General features: G+C 42.6%; 1 protein-coding gene across 18 annotated transcripts in view; it reads left to right on the top strand.

Annotated features, from left to right (window-relative positions):
* LOC110531920 (adhesion G protein-coupled receptor B3) overlaps positions 1-18,780 on the top strand; it is a 364,149-nt gene extending 345,369 nt beyond the window's left edge. For 13 of the 18 annotated variants that reach the window (XM_090243433.1, XM_090243448.1, XM_090243446.1 and 10 more), the window contains 5 exons: positions 2,035-2,074; positions 8,922-9,718; positions 12,638-12,673; positions 13,624-13,728; positions 17,438-18,780. In XM_090243433.1, coding sequence (XP_090099559.1) covers positions 2,035-2,074; positions 8,922-9,718; positions 12,638-12,673; positions 13,624-13,728; positions 17,438-17,626 — 1,167 coding nt within the window. In that variant the 3' untranslated portion in view covers positions 17,627-18,780. The remainder of the gene's footprint in view (positions 1-2,034; positions 2,075-8,921; positions 9,719-12,637; positions 12,674-13,623; positions 13,729-17,437) is intronic. The other 5 variants (XM_090243451.1, XM_090243427.1, XM_090243415.1 and 2 more) reach the window with 2 other exon arrangements.
* Positions 18,781-19,786: the final 1,006 nt, after the last annotated feature.

The raw sequence follows: 19,786 nt of genomic DNA, 5'->3' as shown, positions 1-19,786 counted from the left end.
AGATACATAACATAACAGATACATAACATAACAGATACATAACAGATACATAACAGATACATAACAGATACATAACAGATACATAACATAACAGATACATAACATAACATATACATAACAGATACATAACATAACAGATACATAACAGATACATAACAGATACATAACAGATACATAACATAACAGATACATAACATAACAGATACATAACATAACAGATACATAACATAACATATACATAACAGATACATAACATAACAGATACATAACATAACAGATACATAACATAACAGATACATAATATAACATATACATAACAGATACATAACATAACAGATACATAATATAACAGATAAATAACAGATACATAATATAACAGATACATAACAGATACATAACATAACAGATACATAACATAACAGATACATAACATAACAGATACATAATATAACATATACATAACAGATACATAACATAACAGATACATAATATAACAGATACATAACAGATACATAATATAACAGATACATAACAGATACATAATATAACAGATGCATAACAGATACATAACATAACAGATACATAACATAACAGATACATAACATAACAGATACATAACATAACAGATACATAACATAACAGATACATAACATAACATATACATAACATAACAGATACATAACAGATACATAACATAACAGATTCATAACATAACAGATTCATAACATAACATATTCATAACTAATACATAATATAATGTAACAGCATGAAAAGGAAAATACAAGAGTTTGTGCTATTACCTCACACTTGTGGCAGTGTCACAATATGTGACATATTGTGTTGTGTCAATGCTGACATCTATGTCTACATCTATGTCTACATCTATGTCTACATCTATGTCTACATCTATGTCTACGTCTACATCTATGTCTACATCTATGTCTACATCTATGTCTACATCTATGTCTATGTCTACATCTATATCTATGTCTACATCTATTTCTACATCTATGTCTACATCTATGTCTACATCTGTCTACATCTATGTCTACATCTATGTCTACATCTATGTCTACATCTATGTCTACATCTATGTCTATATCTATGTCTACATCTATGTCTACATCTATGTCTACATCTGTCTACATCTATGTCTACATCTATGTCTACATCTATGTCTATATCTATGTCTACATCTATGTCTACATCAATGTCTACATCTATGTCTACATCTGTCTACATCTATGTCTACATCTATGTCTACATCTATGTCTACATCTGTCTACATCTATTTCTACATCTATGTCTACATCTATGTCTACATCTATGTCTACATCTATGTCTACATCTATGTCTACATCTATGTCTATATCTATTTCTACATCTATGTCTACATCTATGTCTACATCTATGTCTACATCTCTGTCTACATCTATGTCTACATCTATGTCTACATCTATGTCTATATCTATGTCTACATCTATGTCTACATCTATGTCTACATCTATGTCTACATCTGTCTACATCTATGTCTACATCTATGTCTACATCTATGTCTACATCTATGTCTACATCTGTCTACATCTATGTCTACATCTATGTCTACGTCTATGTCTATATCTATGTCTACATCTATGTCTACATCTATGTCTACATCTATGTCTACATCTCTGTCTACATCTATGTCTACATCTATGTCTACATCTATGTCTACATCTATGTCTACATCTATGTCTATATCTATGTCTATATATATGTCTACATCTATGTCTACATCTGTCTACATCTATGTCTACATCTATGTCTACATCTATGTCTACATCTATGTCTACATCTATGTCTATATCTATGTCTACATCTATGTCTACATCTGTCTACATCTATGTCTACATCTATGTCTACATCTATGTCTACATCTATGTCTACATCTATGTCTACATCTGTCTACATCTATGTCTATATCTATGTCTATATCTATGTCTACATCTATGTCTGACTGTATTTTCACCACTGTTGTCTTTTCTCTCCCAACAGACGGACTTTGAGAAAGACGTTGACATCGCCTGTCGATCAGGTAACAAACAGACAGGTGTCACGTTCAGTGAATGAGCTCCTGACCACATTGCCTATTGAAATTAAAGTCCTAAAAAGAGGTTAGACACAACGGGGGTAAAAGCAACATCAAATAACTTCCCAGGTTGTGTAACAGCCCCCTATCCACACTGGACGCCTTCTGGCTTAATTATCAAAACAGACCCATTTGATGTGAGAACAGGCTTGCATCCCAAATGGAACCCTATTCCCTATATAGTTCACTACTTTACCCATGGGCCCTGGTCACAGGTCACACTATAAAGGGAATAGGGGTGCCATTTGGGACCCAGGCGAGGAGTGATAAGGGGAGGCTTCAGTGAAAAAAGAGAATTTGTTAGGTGTCAGAAAGCCGGCTAGCTTTCTGTGTGGGATGAAACACATTGTTTGATATCAAAGGGAAGGGTAAGATAGAGAAGGGAGAGTCGTGCATTTGAATAATAATGACAGCGCTTATCATTTTAAACATCCCTTTGTACTTGTTGTTCATTAACAAAATGGCCGATGGGAAAGCATTGCACTGTAGCCCTGGTTTCATTGGTTTTGTTGATGACTCACGTTTAAAGTATTGTGTTTTTAAGAGTGTGTAAGGTGTCCAATCACAAACACATATTTTGACCAATAGGTAAATGTTCATTGTGTAAATACTCCTCTAAGAAAACCAACGGTTCTAACCTCATGTCTCTATCATAATCCGTTCCAAATTGATTGGAGTTTTTACCCTTGTAGGATGGTGAAGATTTGAGTTTTTACCCTTGTAGGATGGTGAAGATTTGAGTTTTTACCCTTGTAGGATGGTGAAGATTTGAGTTTTTACCCTTGTAGGATGGTGAAGATTTGAGTTTTTACCCTTGTAGGATGGTGAAGATTTGAGTTTTTACCCTTGTAGGATGGTGAAGATTTGAGTTTTTACCCTTGTAGGATGGTGAAGATTTGAGTTTTTACCCTTGTAGGATGGTGAAGATTGGAGTTTTTACCCTTGTAGGATGGTGAAGATTGGAGTTTTTACCCTTGTAGGATGGTGAAGATTTGAGTTTTTACCCTTGTAGGATGGTGAAGATTTGAGTTTTTACCCTTGTAGGATGGTGAAGATTTGAGTTTTTACCCTTGTAGGATGGTGAAGATTTGAGTTTTTACCCTTGTAGGATGGTGAAGATTTGAGTTTTTACCCTTGTAGGATGGTGAAGATTTGAGTTTTTACCCTTGTAGGATGGTGAAGATTTGAGTTTTTACCCTTGTAGGATGGTGAAGATTTGGGTGACTAAATCGACGGAGGCCTGAGAAAAAAAGTGGTCTAAAATGTGGAAAATAGCTTTGTGTCAAACAGGCTGGATGCTGTGAGAGAATTAAGGCTAACTGACAGTCAGCTGTGACAGAGCCTGGACTCGAACTCAGAATCTCTGGTGGCACAGCTAGCACTGCAATGTTGTGCCTTAGACCACTGTGCCACTCAGGAGGCCTGACTGCAACATTCCCAACAGTGTAAAAAAATAAACATTTGGGTAACAGTAGAATACAATTTGTGTATTCTATTTGAAATAACACAATGGCGTTTTCATTAGTTGAAGTTACTAGGCTAAATGTAGGCTAAATGTAAAAATATATATATTTAATTGTTCAATCCATTTTATTTGTGGAGTACCTTTGTAACAACTGTGAAACAGAATGCATATGCATTTGAACATGATAACAGCCTCATCATCATAAGATCTTGATGAAAACAACAGTAGCCTCAACATCATCATAAGATCTTGATGAAAACATCAGTAGCCTCAACATCATTCTAAGGCCTTGATGAAAACAACAGTAGCCTCAACATCATCATAAGGCCTTGATGAAAACAACAGTAGCCTCAACATCATCATAAGGCCTTGATGAAAACAACAGTAGCCTCAACATCATCATAAGGCCTTGATGACAACATCAGTAGCCTCAACATCATCATAAGGCCTTGATGAAAACAACAGTAGCCTCAACATCATCATAAGGCCTTGATGAAAACAACAGTAGCCTCAACATCATCATAAGGCCTTGATGAAAACAACAGTAGCCTCAACATCATCATAAGGCCTTGATGACAACATCAGTAGCCTCAACATCATCATAAGGCCTTGATGAAAACAACAGTAGCCTCAACATCATCATAAGGCCTTGATGAAAACAACAGTAGCCTCAACATCATCATAAGGCCTTGATAAATTGTGAAACTCGGCACAAAAGCAGTAAAGGCATTATAATGAATAGAAGTTTAAAAAAATAATCAAATTATTGTCAGCTCGTTCTTGTGTACATCTTCACGCAACGGCATCAGTTGGATTTAATTTAGCTGTTATTCCTTGTCCTGACAATAAACACACTTTGAGTACTTTTCACATCAGTTGGATTTAATTTATCTGTTATTCCTTGTCCTGACAATAACCACACTTTGAGTACCTTTCACTTGCTTGACTCACTTTGACATGCCTTTGTTTGGTTGTAGTTGGTAATAGTCTCTGGTTTTCTCTTTATTGTGTCCATTCGTCTTGTCATTCTTCCACACCGTTGTACCACAACACCACGGCTGTGCCAGTGCCTTATTTTTGCACAGAGGGAGGGAGCTCCTGACTCACTTTGTTCATAGTGCCGGCCAGACTTGTTTTCTTTTCGAGCTTGTTGTTCACCAATGACAGTGAAGTGAAGACATTTTCCATGGTGACATTGCTCCCCTTGCCAACTTAGGGTTTATTTTTTAAACATGTAATTGACTAGGCAAGTCAGTTAAGAAAAATATCTTATTTACAACTACAGCCTAGGAACAGTGGATTAACTGCCTTGTTCAGGAGCAGAACGACAGGTTTTTACCATGTCAGCTCGAGGATTTGATGTAGCAACTTTTTGGTTACTGGCCCACTGCTCTAACCACTAGCCTACCTGCCGCCCCAAAGGTTCCACAAGCTTCATCACCACATTCTCCGACAATTGCGCCTGCTGCCCGATGTGGATATTTTCCCAGATATCGAAAGCCTTTCAGCATTTACACTACCGTTCAAAAGTTTGGGGTCACTTAGAAATGTTTGTTTTTGAAAGAAAAGCTAAATATTTTTTTAAATAACATCATATTGATCAGAAATACAGTGTAGACATTGTTAATGTTGTAAATGACTATTGTAGCTGGAAATGGCAGATTTTTAATAGAATATCTACATAGGCATACAGAGGCCCATTATCAGCAACCATCACTCCTGTGTTCCAATGGCACGTTGTGTTAGCTAATCCAAGTTTATCATTTTAAAAGGCCAATTGATTATTAGAAAACCCTTTTGTGTGTATGTCAGCACAGCTGAAAACTGTTGTGTTGATTAAAGAAGCAATAAAACTGGCCTTTTTTAGACGAGTTGAGTATCTGGAGCATCAGCATTTGTGGATTCGATTACAGGCTCAAAATGGCCAGAAACAAATCATTTTCTTCTGAAACTCGTCAGTCTATTCTTGTACTATTTAATGAGGCTGCCAGTTGAGGACTTGTGAGGCGTCTGTTTCTCAAACTAGACACAAATGTACTTGTCCTCAAAAAAATTGCTTTTCTTTCAAAAACAAGGACATTTCTAAGTGACCCCAAACTTTTGAACGGTAGTGTATGCTCTCCCTGTGTAGCCTACTCCAAGTAGTCCAGAGTAGACTGATAAGACTGCTTTAATTTGGTGAACTGATAGAGGGAACATACCATTTTCATATTAGGCCTATAATTAGAATAGATCATTACAATAGAATGGCCCGCCCTGTTCTTCATTCACAATTGGTGATTACATAATTATTCATTGTTGGCTTCCCCTCACTCATCAACTCCCCCATACTTTACTTAATTTATTTAATTTGTTGTTATATGTGTGAAATTAGTTTTGGTATAGTTTAGGTTCAGTTTTCAGGCAAATGTGGAGTGATTATCAGCTGGGCAGTGGAGTGGAGCAGACCCTACTGTTGGGAGAAGGAGTGGAGCAGGCTCTACTGTTGGGAGAAGGAGTGGAGCAGGCCCTACTGTTGGGAGAAGGAGTGGAGCAGGCCCTACTGTTGGGAGAAGGAGTGGAGCAGGCCCTACTGTTTGGAGAAGGAGGGGCAACAGGCCCTACTGTTGGGAGAAGGAGGGGAGCAGGCCCTACTGTTGGGAGAAGGAGTGGAGCAGGCCCTACTGTTGGGAGAAGGAGGGGCAACAGGCCCTACTGTTGGGAGAAGGAGTGGAGCAGGCCCTACTGTTGGGAGAAGGAGGGGCAACAGGCCCTACTGTTGGGAGAAGGAGGGGAGCAGGCCCTACTGTTGGGAGAAGGAGTGGAGCAAGCCCTACTGTTGGGAGAAGGAGTGGAGCAGGCCCTACTGTTGGGAGAAGGAGAGGAGCAGGCCCTACTGTTGGGAGAAGAAGGGGCAACAGGGGAAAACCTTTCCAAAAAATGAAATGCCTTCTTAAAACTGGTTATAACTCTAGTTCTGTTGTTGATATTAAGACTTAAAGACTTAAAACATGGCAGAGTAATATAAAAATGTATAAATCATGAGCAGTCAAAATGACTGCTTTAGCGGTTCTAGTGTATAAAAGTAATGAATAAAAAGTCTAATCCAAATTCTGTTATCTATCTGGAATAACACCAGGAATACATACCAGGAAACAATAATAACTGTGCCAAGAATATATACCAGGAATAATCCCTCGCCTGCCTGACCATCCCTCTGGCCATGGAGTCATACCACCTCCACCTCCATCACCCTCTACCCCTACCCCTACCCCCTACCCCCACCCCCTACCCCTACCCCCTACCCTCTACCCCTACCCTCTACCCTACCCCCTACCCTCTACCCCTACCCCCTACCTCTACCCCTTACCCTCTACCCTCTACCCCTCCTTCCTCTCTCTCTCTGCACCATAGTTTATCTCCCTGCTCCCTGCATTCAGGCTGAAAACAAAGTGTTATGTTTTCTGTTTCTGGCCGTGCTGCTCTGCTCTGGGCTGGACACACACACACACACACACACACACACACACACACACATACACACACACACACACACACACACACACACACACACACACACACACACACACACACACACACACACACACACACACACATACACACACACACACACACACACACACACACACACACTGCTGACCTTGTGTTCTCCTTGCAGCCTGTTGGTTTTCCAACAGGCAATTCCCCTGCTGAGGATTCAGAAGGCCAAGATTAAAATGGCCGCAAATACATCCCAAATGGCACCCTATTCCCTTCCTAGTGCACTACTTTTGACCAGGACCAATAGGGACCAGCTCTCATCAAAAGTAGTGCATTATGTAGTGAATATGCTACCATTTGGGACGCAGACATCAGCTCTGCAGCGGTGGAGAGATGCACAGAGAACAGCAGTACAGGATGTTCTGTCCCCAAACAGAGGGTATTTCTGACTTCTGACAAGGAAGCTTTTGAACAAAAAGCTAGCCTCTCCTGGTTATGTGTCTGGGGTTTTGGGGGTTTTCCAAGGTGAACCAAACCGTAATAAGATAAAAAGGTGTCTTAGGTATCCGGGATTTCAGGGCGAATTTGAGGAAAGTCCTCCTCAGAGGCTTGTCGGCTCTGTACTTAGTTATATCAGGAACATCTAATCCTCTATAGTGGCTCTTTTGAAGTGTCCCTGTCCCTGCGTCCTATTTGAAGAGATCGGTAGTCAAGTTTTGTCTATTTCTTCCCAGCTGTATGAGGAAAGAGTCATTACACTGGAAAATGGGCACATCCGGTTCATTGTTTCAATTTGTGCGAAGTGTCCTGGCATCATTATTTAAATTCTTTGTTTTTACATATATTCGTCAAAAGGAAATGCAACAATGGTCTGAAATCGGAATGATTTAAAATAAGCATACAATATGAAATAAACAGATCATACAGAACAGACTGACATTAGTTCTCAGTATGGTGCATTCATTCCACTAACTCCCCTGTCTGTCAGTATGGTGCATTCATTCCCCACCAACTCCCCTGTCTGTCAGTATGGTCCATTCATTCCACTAACTCCCCTGTCTGTCAGTATGGTGAATTCATTCCACTAACTCCCCTGTCTGTCAGTATGGTCCATTCATTCCACTAACTCCCCTGTCTGTCAGTATGGGGCATTCATTCCCCACTAACTCCCCTGTCTGTCAGTATGGTCCATTAATTCCACCAACTCCCCTGTCTGTCAGTATGGTCCATTCATTCCACTAACCACCTTGTCTGTCAGTATGGTCCATTCATTCCACTAACTCCCCTGTCTGTCAGTACGGTGCATTCATTCCACTAACCACCCTGTCTGTCAGTATGGGGCATTCATTCCACTAACTCCCCTGTCTGTCAGTATGGTCCATTCATTCCCCACTAACTCCCCTGTCTGTCAGTATGGGGCATTCATTCCACTAACTCCCCTGTCTGTCAGTATGGTCCATTCATTCCCCACTAACTGCCCTGTCTGTCAGTATGGTGCATTCATTCCCCACTAACTCCCCTGTCTGTCAGTATGGTGCATTCATTCCACTAACTCCCCTGTCTGTCAGTATGGTGCATTCATTCCACTAACCACCTTGTCTGTCAGTATGGTGCATTCATTCCACTAACTCCCCTGTCTGTCAGTATGGTCCATTCATTCCCCACTAACTGCCCTGTCTGTCAGTATGGTGCATTCATTCCCCACTAACTCCCCTGTCTGTCAGTATGGTGCATTCATTCCACTAACTCCCCTGTCTGTCAGTATGGTGCATTCATTCCACTAACCACCTTGTCTGTCAGTATGGTGTATTCATTCCCCACTAACTCCCCTTTCTCTCCTCTCCACAGCTCTCCACAAAGACATGGGCTCTTGCCGCGCGGCGACCATCACCGGCACCCTATCCCGTATCTCTCTGAATGACGAGGAGGATGAGAAGGGTCCCGAGGGGCTCAACTACTCCACCTTACCCGGCAACATCATCTCCAAGGTGATGATCCAGCAGCCCGGCATGCACATGGGCCCCATGGGGGACATGGGTGAGGGCTGCCTGGGCGACAGCGTGTCTGACATGCGCCGCACCGTCTACCTGTGCACCGATGATGCTCTCCGTCAGTCCGACCAGGATATGGGCGGGCACGGGCATGGCGGGATGGGCAGTGGCCACGACATGGGCAACATGGGCGGTATGGGTGGTATGAGCGGACATTCACCCCAAGGCCAGATGATGGAGACAGACTACATTGTGATGCCACGAGCTTCGGCGGCGTCAGCAGGATCTGGGAACTGTAACACACTTCCCACTCTCCTGAAGGATGATAGCTCCACCAAGATGAACATGGGCCTGGGCATGGGAGATACGCTGCCCCATGATAGGATGATGCAACACTACAAGATGGCACCGGACTTCAACATGAGCCCGACGGGGATGGGCGGGATTGGGGTCATGGAGCACATGAACATGGGGGTGAACATGGATCAGAACCTACAGCAGCAGTATGGGTCAGGAGGAGGACAGGAACACATGCAGCAGAACCTGCCCTTTGAACCCCGAACCGCTGTCAAGAACTTCCTGGCTGAGATGGAAGAGACTGGAGGGCTGTCGAGGAGCGAGACGGGATCCACCATATCCATGAGCTCCTTAGAGGTAGGCTGGAGAAGAGAAGACTGTTTAAGTGTTGATTTGACCTTAGAGGTAGGCTGGAGTGGAGAATACTGTTGAAGTGTTAATTTAACCTTGGAGGTAGGCTGGAGTGGAGAAGGCTGTTGAAGTGTTGATTTAACCTTAGAGGTAGGCTGGAGTGGAGAAGGCTGTTGAAGTGTTGATTTAACCTTAGAGGTAGGCTGGAGTGGAGAAGACTGTTGAAGTGTTGATTTAACCTTGGAGGTAGGCTGGAGTGGAGAAGGCTGTTGAAGTGTTGATTTAACCTTAGAGGTAGGCTGGAGTGGAGAAGACTGTTGAAGTGTTGATTTAACCTTAGAGGTTACCTGGAGTGGAGAAGACTGTTGAAGTGTTGGATAACCTTAGAGGTAGGCTGGAGTGGAGAAGACTGTTGAAGTGTTGGATAACCTTAGAGGTAGGCTGGAGTGGAGAAGGCTGTTGAAGTGTTGGATAACCTTAGAGGTTACCTGGAGTGGAGAAGACTGTTGAAGTGTTGGATAACCTTAGAGGTTACCTGGAGTGGAGAAGAATGTTGAAGTGTTGGATAACCTTAGAGGTTACCTGGAGTGGAGAAGACTGTTGAAGTGTTGGATAACCTTAGAGGTTACCTGGAGTGGAGAAGGCTGTTGAAGTGTTGGTTTAACCTTAGAGGTAGGCTGGAGTGGAGAAGACTGTTGAAGTGTTGGATAACCTTAGAGGTTACCTGGAGTGGAGAAGACTGTTGAAGTGTTGGATAACCTTAGAGGTTACCTGGAGTGGAGAAGGCTGTTGAAGTGTTGATTTAACCTTAGAGGTAGGCTGGAGTGGAGAAGGCTGTTGAAGTGTTGATTTAACCTTAGAGGTAGGCTGGAGTGGAGAAGACTGTTGAAGTGTTGATTTAACCTTAGAGGTTACCTGGAGTGGAGAAGACTGTTGAAGTGTTGATTTAACCTTAGAGGTAGGCTGGAGTGGAGAAGACTGTTGAAGTGTTGATTTAACCTTAGAGGTAGGCTGGAGTGGAGAAGGCTGTTGAAGTGTTGATTTAACCTTAGAGGTAGGCTGGAGTGGAGAAGACTGTTGAAGTGTTGATTTAACCTTAGAGGTAGGCTGGAGTGGAGAAGACTGTTGAAGTGTTGGATAACCTTAGAGGTTACCTGGAGTGGAGAAGACTGTTGAAGTGTTGGATAACCTTAGAGGTTACCTGGAGTGGAGAAGACTGTTGAAGTGTTGATTTAACCTTGGAGGTAGGCTGGAGTGGAGAAGACTGTTGAAGTGTTGGATAACCTTAGAGGTTACCTGGAGTGGAGAAGACTGTTGAAGTGTTGGATAACCTTAGAGGTTACCTGGAGTGGAGAAGGCTGTTGAAGTGTTGATTTAATCTTAGAGGTAGGCTGGAGTGGAGACGGCTGTTGAAGTGTTGATTTAACCTTAGATGTAGGCTGGAGTGGAGAAGGCTGTTGAAGTGTTGATTTAACCTTAGAGGTAGACTGGAGTGGAGAAGGCTGTTGAAGTGTTGATTTAACCTTAGAGGTAGGCTGGAGTGGAGAAGGCTGTTGAAGTGTTGATTTAACCTTAAAGGTAGGCTGGAGTGGAGAAGGCTGTTGAAGTGTTGGTTTAACCTTAGAGGTAGGCTGGAGTGGAGAAGACTGTTGAAGTGTTGATTTAACCTTAGAGGTAGGCTGGAGTGGAGAAGGCTGTTGAAGTGTTGATTTAACCTTAGAGGTTACCTGGAGTGGAGAAGACTGTTGAAGTGTTGATTTAACCTTAGAGGTTACCTGGAGTGGAGAAGACTGTTGAAGTGTTGATTTAACCTTAGAGGTAGGCTGGAGTGGAGAAGACTGTTGAAGTGTTGATTTAACCTTAGAGGTTACCTGGAGTGGAGAAGACTGTTGAAGTGTTGATTTAACCTTAGAGGTAGGCTGGAGTGGAGAAGACTGTTGAAGTGTTGATTTAACCTTAGAGGTAGGCTGGAGTGGAGAAGGCTGTTGAAGTGTTGATTTAACCTTAGAGGTAGGCTGGAGTGGAGAAGACTGTTGAAGTGTTGGATAACCTTAGAGGTTACCTGGAGTGGAGAAGACTGTTGAAGTGTTGGATAACCTTAGAGGTTACCTGGAGTGGAGAAGACTGTTGAAGTGTTGGATAACCTTAGAGGTTACCTGGAGTGGAGAAGACTGTTGAAGTGTTGATTTAACCTTAGAGGTTACCTGGAGTGGAGAAGACTGTTGAAGTGTTGATTTAACCTTGGAGGTAGGCTGGAGTGGAGAAGGCTGTTGAAGTGTTGATTTAACCTTAGAGGTAGGCTGGAGTGGAGAATACTGTTGAAGTGTTGGTTTAACCTTAGAGGTAGGCTGGAGTGGAGAAGACTGTTGAAGTGTTGGATAACCTTAGAGGTAGGCTGGAGTGGAGAAGACTGTTGAAGTGTTGGATAACCTTAGAGGTAGGCTGGAGTGGAGAAGGCTGTTGAAGTGTTGGTTTGACCTTAGAGGTAGGCTGGAGTGGAGAATACTGTTGAAGTGTTGGATAACCTTAGAGGTTACCTGGAGTGGAGAAGACTGTTGAAGTGTTGGATAACCTTAGAGGTAGACTGGAGTGGAGAAGACTGTTGAAGTGTTGATTTAACCTTAGAGGTAGGCTGGAGTGGAGAAGGCTGTTGAAGTGTTGATTTAAGTAAATTAAGGTTTTGTTTGTTGTTATGTTCCACTGAGAAATTGTGGCAGAGGTAAATACAGAATGAATGTGTAGCTGTGTTCAAGTGAGAAGATCGTCACGTTGTTGCCGTAAAATAAAATGGGCTTATTTTGTCATGGTTAGAATGTTATTTAGTGTTCATTAATATAATTATAATTTCTATAGTATTCAGAAGTTAATGACCCCTCATGTTAACAGACTGTCTAATTATCCGCAATATGTTTGTTTTGTCTTCAGAGAAGAAAATCGCGCTACCAAGATCTGGACTTTGAAGTAAGTCAATTTACTGGTTGGCAAAGTGCATGCTTCAGGCTTTTGTTGTTACACTGAGCATTTGTGTTCGCCCTACTCTTTAATTTACTACTGTTGTTACACTGAGCATTCTTGTTTACCCTACCCTTTAATTTACTACTGTTGTTACACTGAGCATTCTTGTTTACCCTACCCTTTAATTTACTACTGTTGTTACACTGAGCATTCTTGTTTACCCTACCCTTTAATTTACTACTGTTGTTACACTGAGCATTCTTGTTTACCCTACCCTTTAATTTACTACTGTTGTTACACTGAGCATTCTTGTTTACCCTACCCTTTAATTTTACTACTACCTTGTGTAGCACTTAAGCTTATTGGAGTAACATGGTTTTGACAGAAAACAGATGTATTTATGTGTGGCGTAGTTAAGGTAAAAGCAACGCTGTCAATCTAAACCCGTACAGGGCCGCCAGCAAATCTTCCCTGCTCATGTTGTTCCCCTCCATCTCCTACATACATCCATTGGCTATGAGTTGATTTGAAACCTGTTACGCTTTCTGAGGTCACATGCACATTTCACACCTGACTTCTGCACTTCTTCTATGGAAAATATGACATTGTCTGACAGCCCAAGACACAAATGTCTCACACCCCTTCTGTGGGTTTATTCCATTTCTCCATCCATTTTTTGTAATCTGACTATTCTGCATAAATGCAAAAGGTAGATTTGATAATAAAATTGGCCATAAATTATATGTAATTACTCAACTGGCTTACATTATATGCAAAAAAATCCTTAAAAGACATTGGCCCCTTTAATATGTCTCAGGCTTACTGTAATACCAGTGGCAGATTAAATGCTATTCAGAAAGGTGTACTGGTTGGAGAGGATAAAACATTGCATTATAATCTCCATCCTATTATTGGCTTTGATTTCCAAACCAAAAACGAACCCCTTGCCATTGCAGAAAGTCATGCACACCAGGAAAAGACACATGGAGCTGTTCCAAGAACTGAATCAGAAATTTCAAACCCTGGATCGATTTCAAGACATACCAAATATGGGCAGCATGGTGAGTAATAATACCAGGAACAGGAAATCAGCAGTAACAGGAAATGGTGAAGGAGGGAGATGATTGGTCAGCGGTCGTCTGTTGTAGACCAATTACAGAGCTGGAGAAGATCCAGGTGGGGTGATTGGTTGAAGCTGGTGGTTGTCGACCAATTAGAGTACGAAACAAGATCATGTCAGGATAGATAGTATTTTTTAGATGTCCATCCGCTCAGCAACACACGTAGTGAGTCATTGAGCAAATGAACAGATCCAGTGACATGGCCCTATACCTAACAGGCCTGCCAAATGCTACTGGTGATGGGGTTCAGTGACATGGCCCTATACCTAGCAGGCCTGCCAGCTGCTACTGGTGATGGGGTTCAGTGACATGGCCCTATACCTAACAGGCCTGCCAAATGCTACTGGTGATGGGGTTCAGTGACATGGCCCTATACCTAGCAGGCCTGCCAGCTGCTACTGGTGAGGGGGTTCAGTGACATGGCCCTATACCTAGCAGGCCTGCCAGCTGCTACTGGTGAGGGGGTTCAGTGACATGGTCCTATACCTAACAGGCCTGCCAGCTGCAACTGGTGAGTGGGTTCAGTGACATGGCCCTATACCTAGCAGGCCTGCCAGCTGCTACTGGTGATGGGGTTCAGTGACATGGCCCTATACCTAACAGGCCTACCAGCTGCTACTGGTGAGGGGGTTCAGTGACATGGCCCTATACCTAGCAGGCCTGCCAGCTGCTACTGGTGAGGGGGGAGGGGGGGACTAGTCTTTAGTTGAGAGATCCTGTCTGAGAGAAGGTAGGCATTAACTAATTTTGGCAGTCTGCAGATTCACTCCTCTCCTACTTCTCAACCATATTGAAGGAGAAGGTCCAAGGTCCCTCCACTCGGACAAGGATGCAAGGAATCGAGAAAAGGATCCTGCTTGGCTCTCTTTACCACCACCCAGCAATTTGGGGGGGGGGGGGGGCAAGGTTAAGACTATGTACCATAGATGTATTGAAAAGAGCCACTGTGAGGTGGTTGTCTGTCGTGGTAGTCCATCTGAATTAGTATTCATCCATTCAAATCCAGATGTGTATCATTCAAGAGACCAGTCATGGTCATTCAGGATTGATGACTACTGAGTGAATGCTTTCTGCATTGCTTTCTGCACTGTATCCTGGGAAATTGGCCTGTTGACCAAAACACACTCAGGCCTATTGTTGTGTGAGAATAGTGTCAGCTCTGCGGCATGCAAGTAGGCAGGCAGGCAGTTAGCCCCTCGGCCTGCCATGTCATGTAATCTTCTCTCTCTTCTCTCACATTTCAATCAGCCCCACTGCACAGTGTAATTCTCTGCTTGTTGCTTAGTAACCACCACAAGGACATTTATATAGAAAACTACATCCCTTTGTTTTTCTTTTTTTTCTTATGGAATAAATGTACTGCAGTGCTAGCTGGGCTGGCTGATTAAATGTACTGCAGTGCTGGCTGGGCTGGCTGATTAAATGTACTGCAGTGCTGGCTGGGCTGGCTGAATAAATGTACTGCAGTGCTGGCTGGGCTGGCTGATTAAATGTACTGCAGTGCTGGCTGGGCTGGCTGATTAAATGTACTGCAGTGCTGGCTAGGCTGGCTGATTAAATGTACTGCAGTGCTGGCTGGGCTGGCTGATTAAATGTACTGCAGTGCTGGCTGGGCTGGCTGATTAAATGTACTGCAGTGCTGGCTGGGCTGGCTGATTAAATGTACTGCAGTGCTGGCTGGGCTGGCTGAATAAATGTACTGCAGTGCTGGCTGGGCTGGCTGATTAAATGTACTGCAGTGCTGGCTGGGCTGGCTGAATAAATGTACTGCAGTGCTGGCTGGGCTGGCTGATTAAATGTACTGCAGTGCTGGCTGGGCTGGCTGATTAAATGTACTGCAGTGCTGGCTGGGCTGGACTGGCTGATTAAATGTACTGCAGTGCTGGCTGGGCTGGCAGATTAAATGTACTGCAGTGCTGGCTGGGCTGGCAGATTAAATGTACTGCAGTGCTAGCTGGGCTGGCTGATTAAATGTACTGCAGTGCTGGCTGGGCTGGCTGATTAAATGTACTGCAGTGCTGGCTGGGCTGGACTGGCTGATTAAATGTACTGCAGTGCTGGCTGGACTGGCTGATTAAATGTACTGCAGTGCTGGCTGGGCTGGCAGATTAAATGTACTGCAGTGCTGGCTGGGCTGGACTAGCTGAATACATGTACTGCAGTGCTGGCTGGGCTGGCTGATTAAATGTACTGCTGTGCTGGCTGGGCTGGCTGATTAAATGTACTGCAGTGCTGGCTAGGCTGGCTGATTAAATGTACTGCAGTGCTGGCTGGGCTGGCTGATTAAATGTACTGCAGTGCTGGCTGGTCTAGTTGAATAAATGTACTGCAGTGTTGGCTGGGCTGGCTGATTAAATGTACTGCAGTGCTGGCTAGGCTGGCTGATTAAATGTACTGCAGTGTTGGCTGGGCTGGCTGATTAAATATACTGCAGTGCTGGCTGGGCTGGCTGATTAACTGTACTGCAGTGCTGGCAGGGCTGGCTGATTAAATGTACTGCAGTGCTGGCTAGGCTGGCTGATTAAATGTACTGCAGTGCTGGCTGGGCTGGCTGATTAAATGTACTGCAGTGCTGGCTGGGCTGGCTGATTAAATGTACTGCAGTGCTGGCTGGGCTGGCTGATTAAATGTACTGCAGTGCTGGCTGGGCTGGCTGATTAAATGTACTGCAGTGCTGGCTGGGCTGGCTGATTAAATGTACTGCAGTGCTGGCTAGGCTTGCTGATTAAATGTACTGCAGTGCTAGCTGGGCTGGCTGATTAAATGTACTGCTGTGCTGGCTGGGCTGGCTGATTAAGTATACTGCAGTGCTGGCTGGGCTGGCTGATTAAATGTACTGCAGTGCTGGCTAGGCTGGCTGAATAGCTGGCAGGCTCCAGAGCTACAGACAACATTAGTGACCATTGTGTGTTCCCTGACTGCATAGTAACAGCTCCGATAGCTCGCTGTCCTATTTGACTCCCTGCTAGTCTCTTTGTGAGTGTCAGTGAGAGTACATCCAGATTATGGGAACAGAACACAGTCAGACACAGTGGAAGCTCGTCCTCTAGTCCCTCTTCACCGTTATCCAGCTGGAAGGGAACTCACTATTCATTTGATTTCTTCCATGGTATAATCTAACCATATTATTCACATTTGAGATACTTATCATTACCTTTTGTTACTTACACTTCTCATAGAACCATTACACCATTAATATGCTCTACCAGAACATTAGTTGAGGTGATCAATGCATAGAGGCAGTACGGCATGATTCAAAGTCTCTGCCATAATCCATTGTTTTGCTACACTTTATAACAACTTTCATGGATAATCCATTATAACTTTCATATTAATGTTTATAAATGTTTTAAAGTGATGATATTCAAATGTATTTAACCAATGTTACCCAATGTTTAAGAAGAAGAACTGTAACCAGTGACAGTGAGGCATGCTCCCTTCTAAGTAATAACCCTCACATATCCCTGTATGTACTGTATATATCCCTGACCCTATCCTATATATTACATATAAAGTATATGTGGTATAACATATAGTAAAAATTTGTAGTGAACCATGTTTAGTGACTGTAAGGCATGCTATCTGCTATATCCTGCTATGTCCCTGTCCATATCTGCTGCTAACCTGTCCCTGTCCCTGTCCTCCCAAGGACAAGGCCATGGCCAACAAGAACCCCTGGGAGAGCTACAACCCAGCCTGTGAGTACCAGAACTACGCCAGTATGAATGTACTAGACCCTGACCCCAAGGACTCTCTGGAGATGACCGCAGCAGAGTGGGAGAAGTGTGTCAATCTCCCCTTAGACGTCCAGGAGGGAGACTTCCAGACAGAGGTCTGATCTGATCTGATCTAAACAAACCAGGAAATGAGTCCAAAATGGCACCCTATTCCCAATGAAGTGCACTACTTATGACCAGGTCCTATAGGCCTCTTTTTCACCAGTACCCAAAGGGCTCTTTTGAACAGGACTCATAGGGCTCTGGTCAAAGGTAGTGCACTATATAGGGAATAGGGTGACATTTTGGATGCACTCCAGAAAGGAGACTTCCAGGAAGTAAAAACCAGGAAGAGGAAAACCAGGAGAAAAATGATAACCAGGACATGGAGGAAAGGGGAAAGGATGTATTTTGCACTGAAAAAAATGGACAGACTGTCCTAACAGCCTTGGCCTAGTACATATCTGGATTCTAAAGGAGGGATGACAAGGACATGATGTGCCAATACCATTTAAGAGGAAAACACAGAGGACAGGAGGAAGAAATACAACGAAAAATACAACAAAAATCATCAGTGTTACTTTTTGTATTCTCACTAGTGTACTTAGTGCAGCGGGCCAGCCAGGTGGGTGTACAATATTTACCATCATGTGTTTCAGAGTACCCATGGTAAAGAAGAATTGGTTTCAAAAAGGTGAAAATCTTTCTAGATGAATAAACCTCAAAAGCTAAATGAAGACATAATACAATGTCAATCCCAGCTTCGTTGGATCCAGTTTTATATTTCACAAAACTGGACCCTGGAAGCACAATGTATATATTTATGCAGGTTTTTAAAAAGTTTATAACAAGTCTGTTTGGCCATTACTATACTTTTTACTTTATAATATAAAATATATATGAGCGAGAGTGGCAGGCAAAGAGGATTTTCTGTCATATAAAAATGAATGTTTGTCAAAGCTACATTCTTCATTGCTTTAAATGCAATAAAGGTAATACTCACTTTTATATGAATAATATATTTCACAAACTTTAATACTGCAGAATCTTGCTTGAAGAATCTCGGCTAAAACTCTCTCATCTGCAGCCCTGTATAAAATATTTAAAAATGAAAAATGTTGTATGGTGTAAATAAACTTTTGTCTACATATGTTTTACTTGTGCCAATTTATTTTAATGAGAAACAATGCCAACTTGATCAAGCGTTATATAGCGTTATAAAATGTTAACATTTGAACAAGGAATGTAAATAAAAGAGGAAATATGTTCGTACTGCTTCAGAGAACGTGTCAAGTCTATCTGGTGGTCATGCCTTTGTCAGATGTATTGCTCTTTAAACCAACAGGTTCTCCTCAAAAGCCCCGTTTATACCTTGTGCTAACATTTTGTATTTAACTAGGCAAGTCAGTTAAGAACAAATTCTTATTTTCAATGACGGCCTAAGAAACAGATTTGTACCTTGTCAGCTCAGGGGTTTGAACTTGCAACCTTCTGGTTACTAGTCCAACGCTCTAACCACTAGGCTACCCTGCCGCCCCATGTGTCCCATGTGTCCTGTGTCCTGATCTTTTCCACATTCTGATTGTACCCAAATCTTTTGACAGGTGTAGACATTATAAAGACTCATTGTGATCCTATTGTGATCAGATCTTCCTGACCAATTCCAGAGGTAGTCGGGATGCATTGTGTCTGGATATCTTACAAGTGTAGACAGATCTGAAATCATTGACAGGTGGCATGATTGACTTATGGCACAACATGTCTTAAAACAAATGCATGTATCTTATTTTGAAAAACTATTTGTGAAATCATTTACATACATGTATACCTGTTTACATTGCAGACACTGTGGATGGATCAGAGACATTTTAATACCATGTGTAGATGCGACAAACCTTGCTCAGATAGTGATTGTATCATATTGATCAGATCACGAAACCTACATGCTAGTGCAAGGTGTAAACAAGGCTTATTAAGATGTATTCCATCTGGTTCTGCCATCTTTGCTTTGTTTTTGACCTTCCATTAACAAACCCACATTAGGTTGGACAGAACGAACAGAATGAACAGAACATACATGAGAAATGAAAGAAGTTAGGCTTACACTTCATACAGTATTCCATCCATATCGTGGAAGTTCAGCATGATAGAAATGTAAAGGCAAAGTTCCCGGTGTTAGCGGAGACTTGGAAATGGGGATGCCTAGTCAGTTGTCCAACTGAATGTATTCAACTGAAATGTGTCTTCTGCATTTAACCCAACCCCTCTGAATCAGGGCGGAG

This window comes from Oncorhynchus mykiss, chromosome 1, assembly GCF_057628025.1.
Source record: "Oncorhynchus mykiss isolate SJ-2025 chromosome 1, ASM5762802v1, whole genome shotgun sequence".
NCBI lineage: Eukaryota > Metazoa > Chordata > Actinopteri > Salmoniformes > Salmonidae > Oncorhynchus > Oncorhynchus mykiss.
This window is presented reverse-complemented; position numbering and strand designations above follow the sequence as displayed.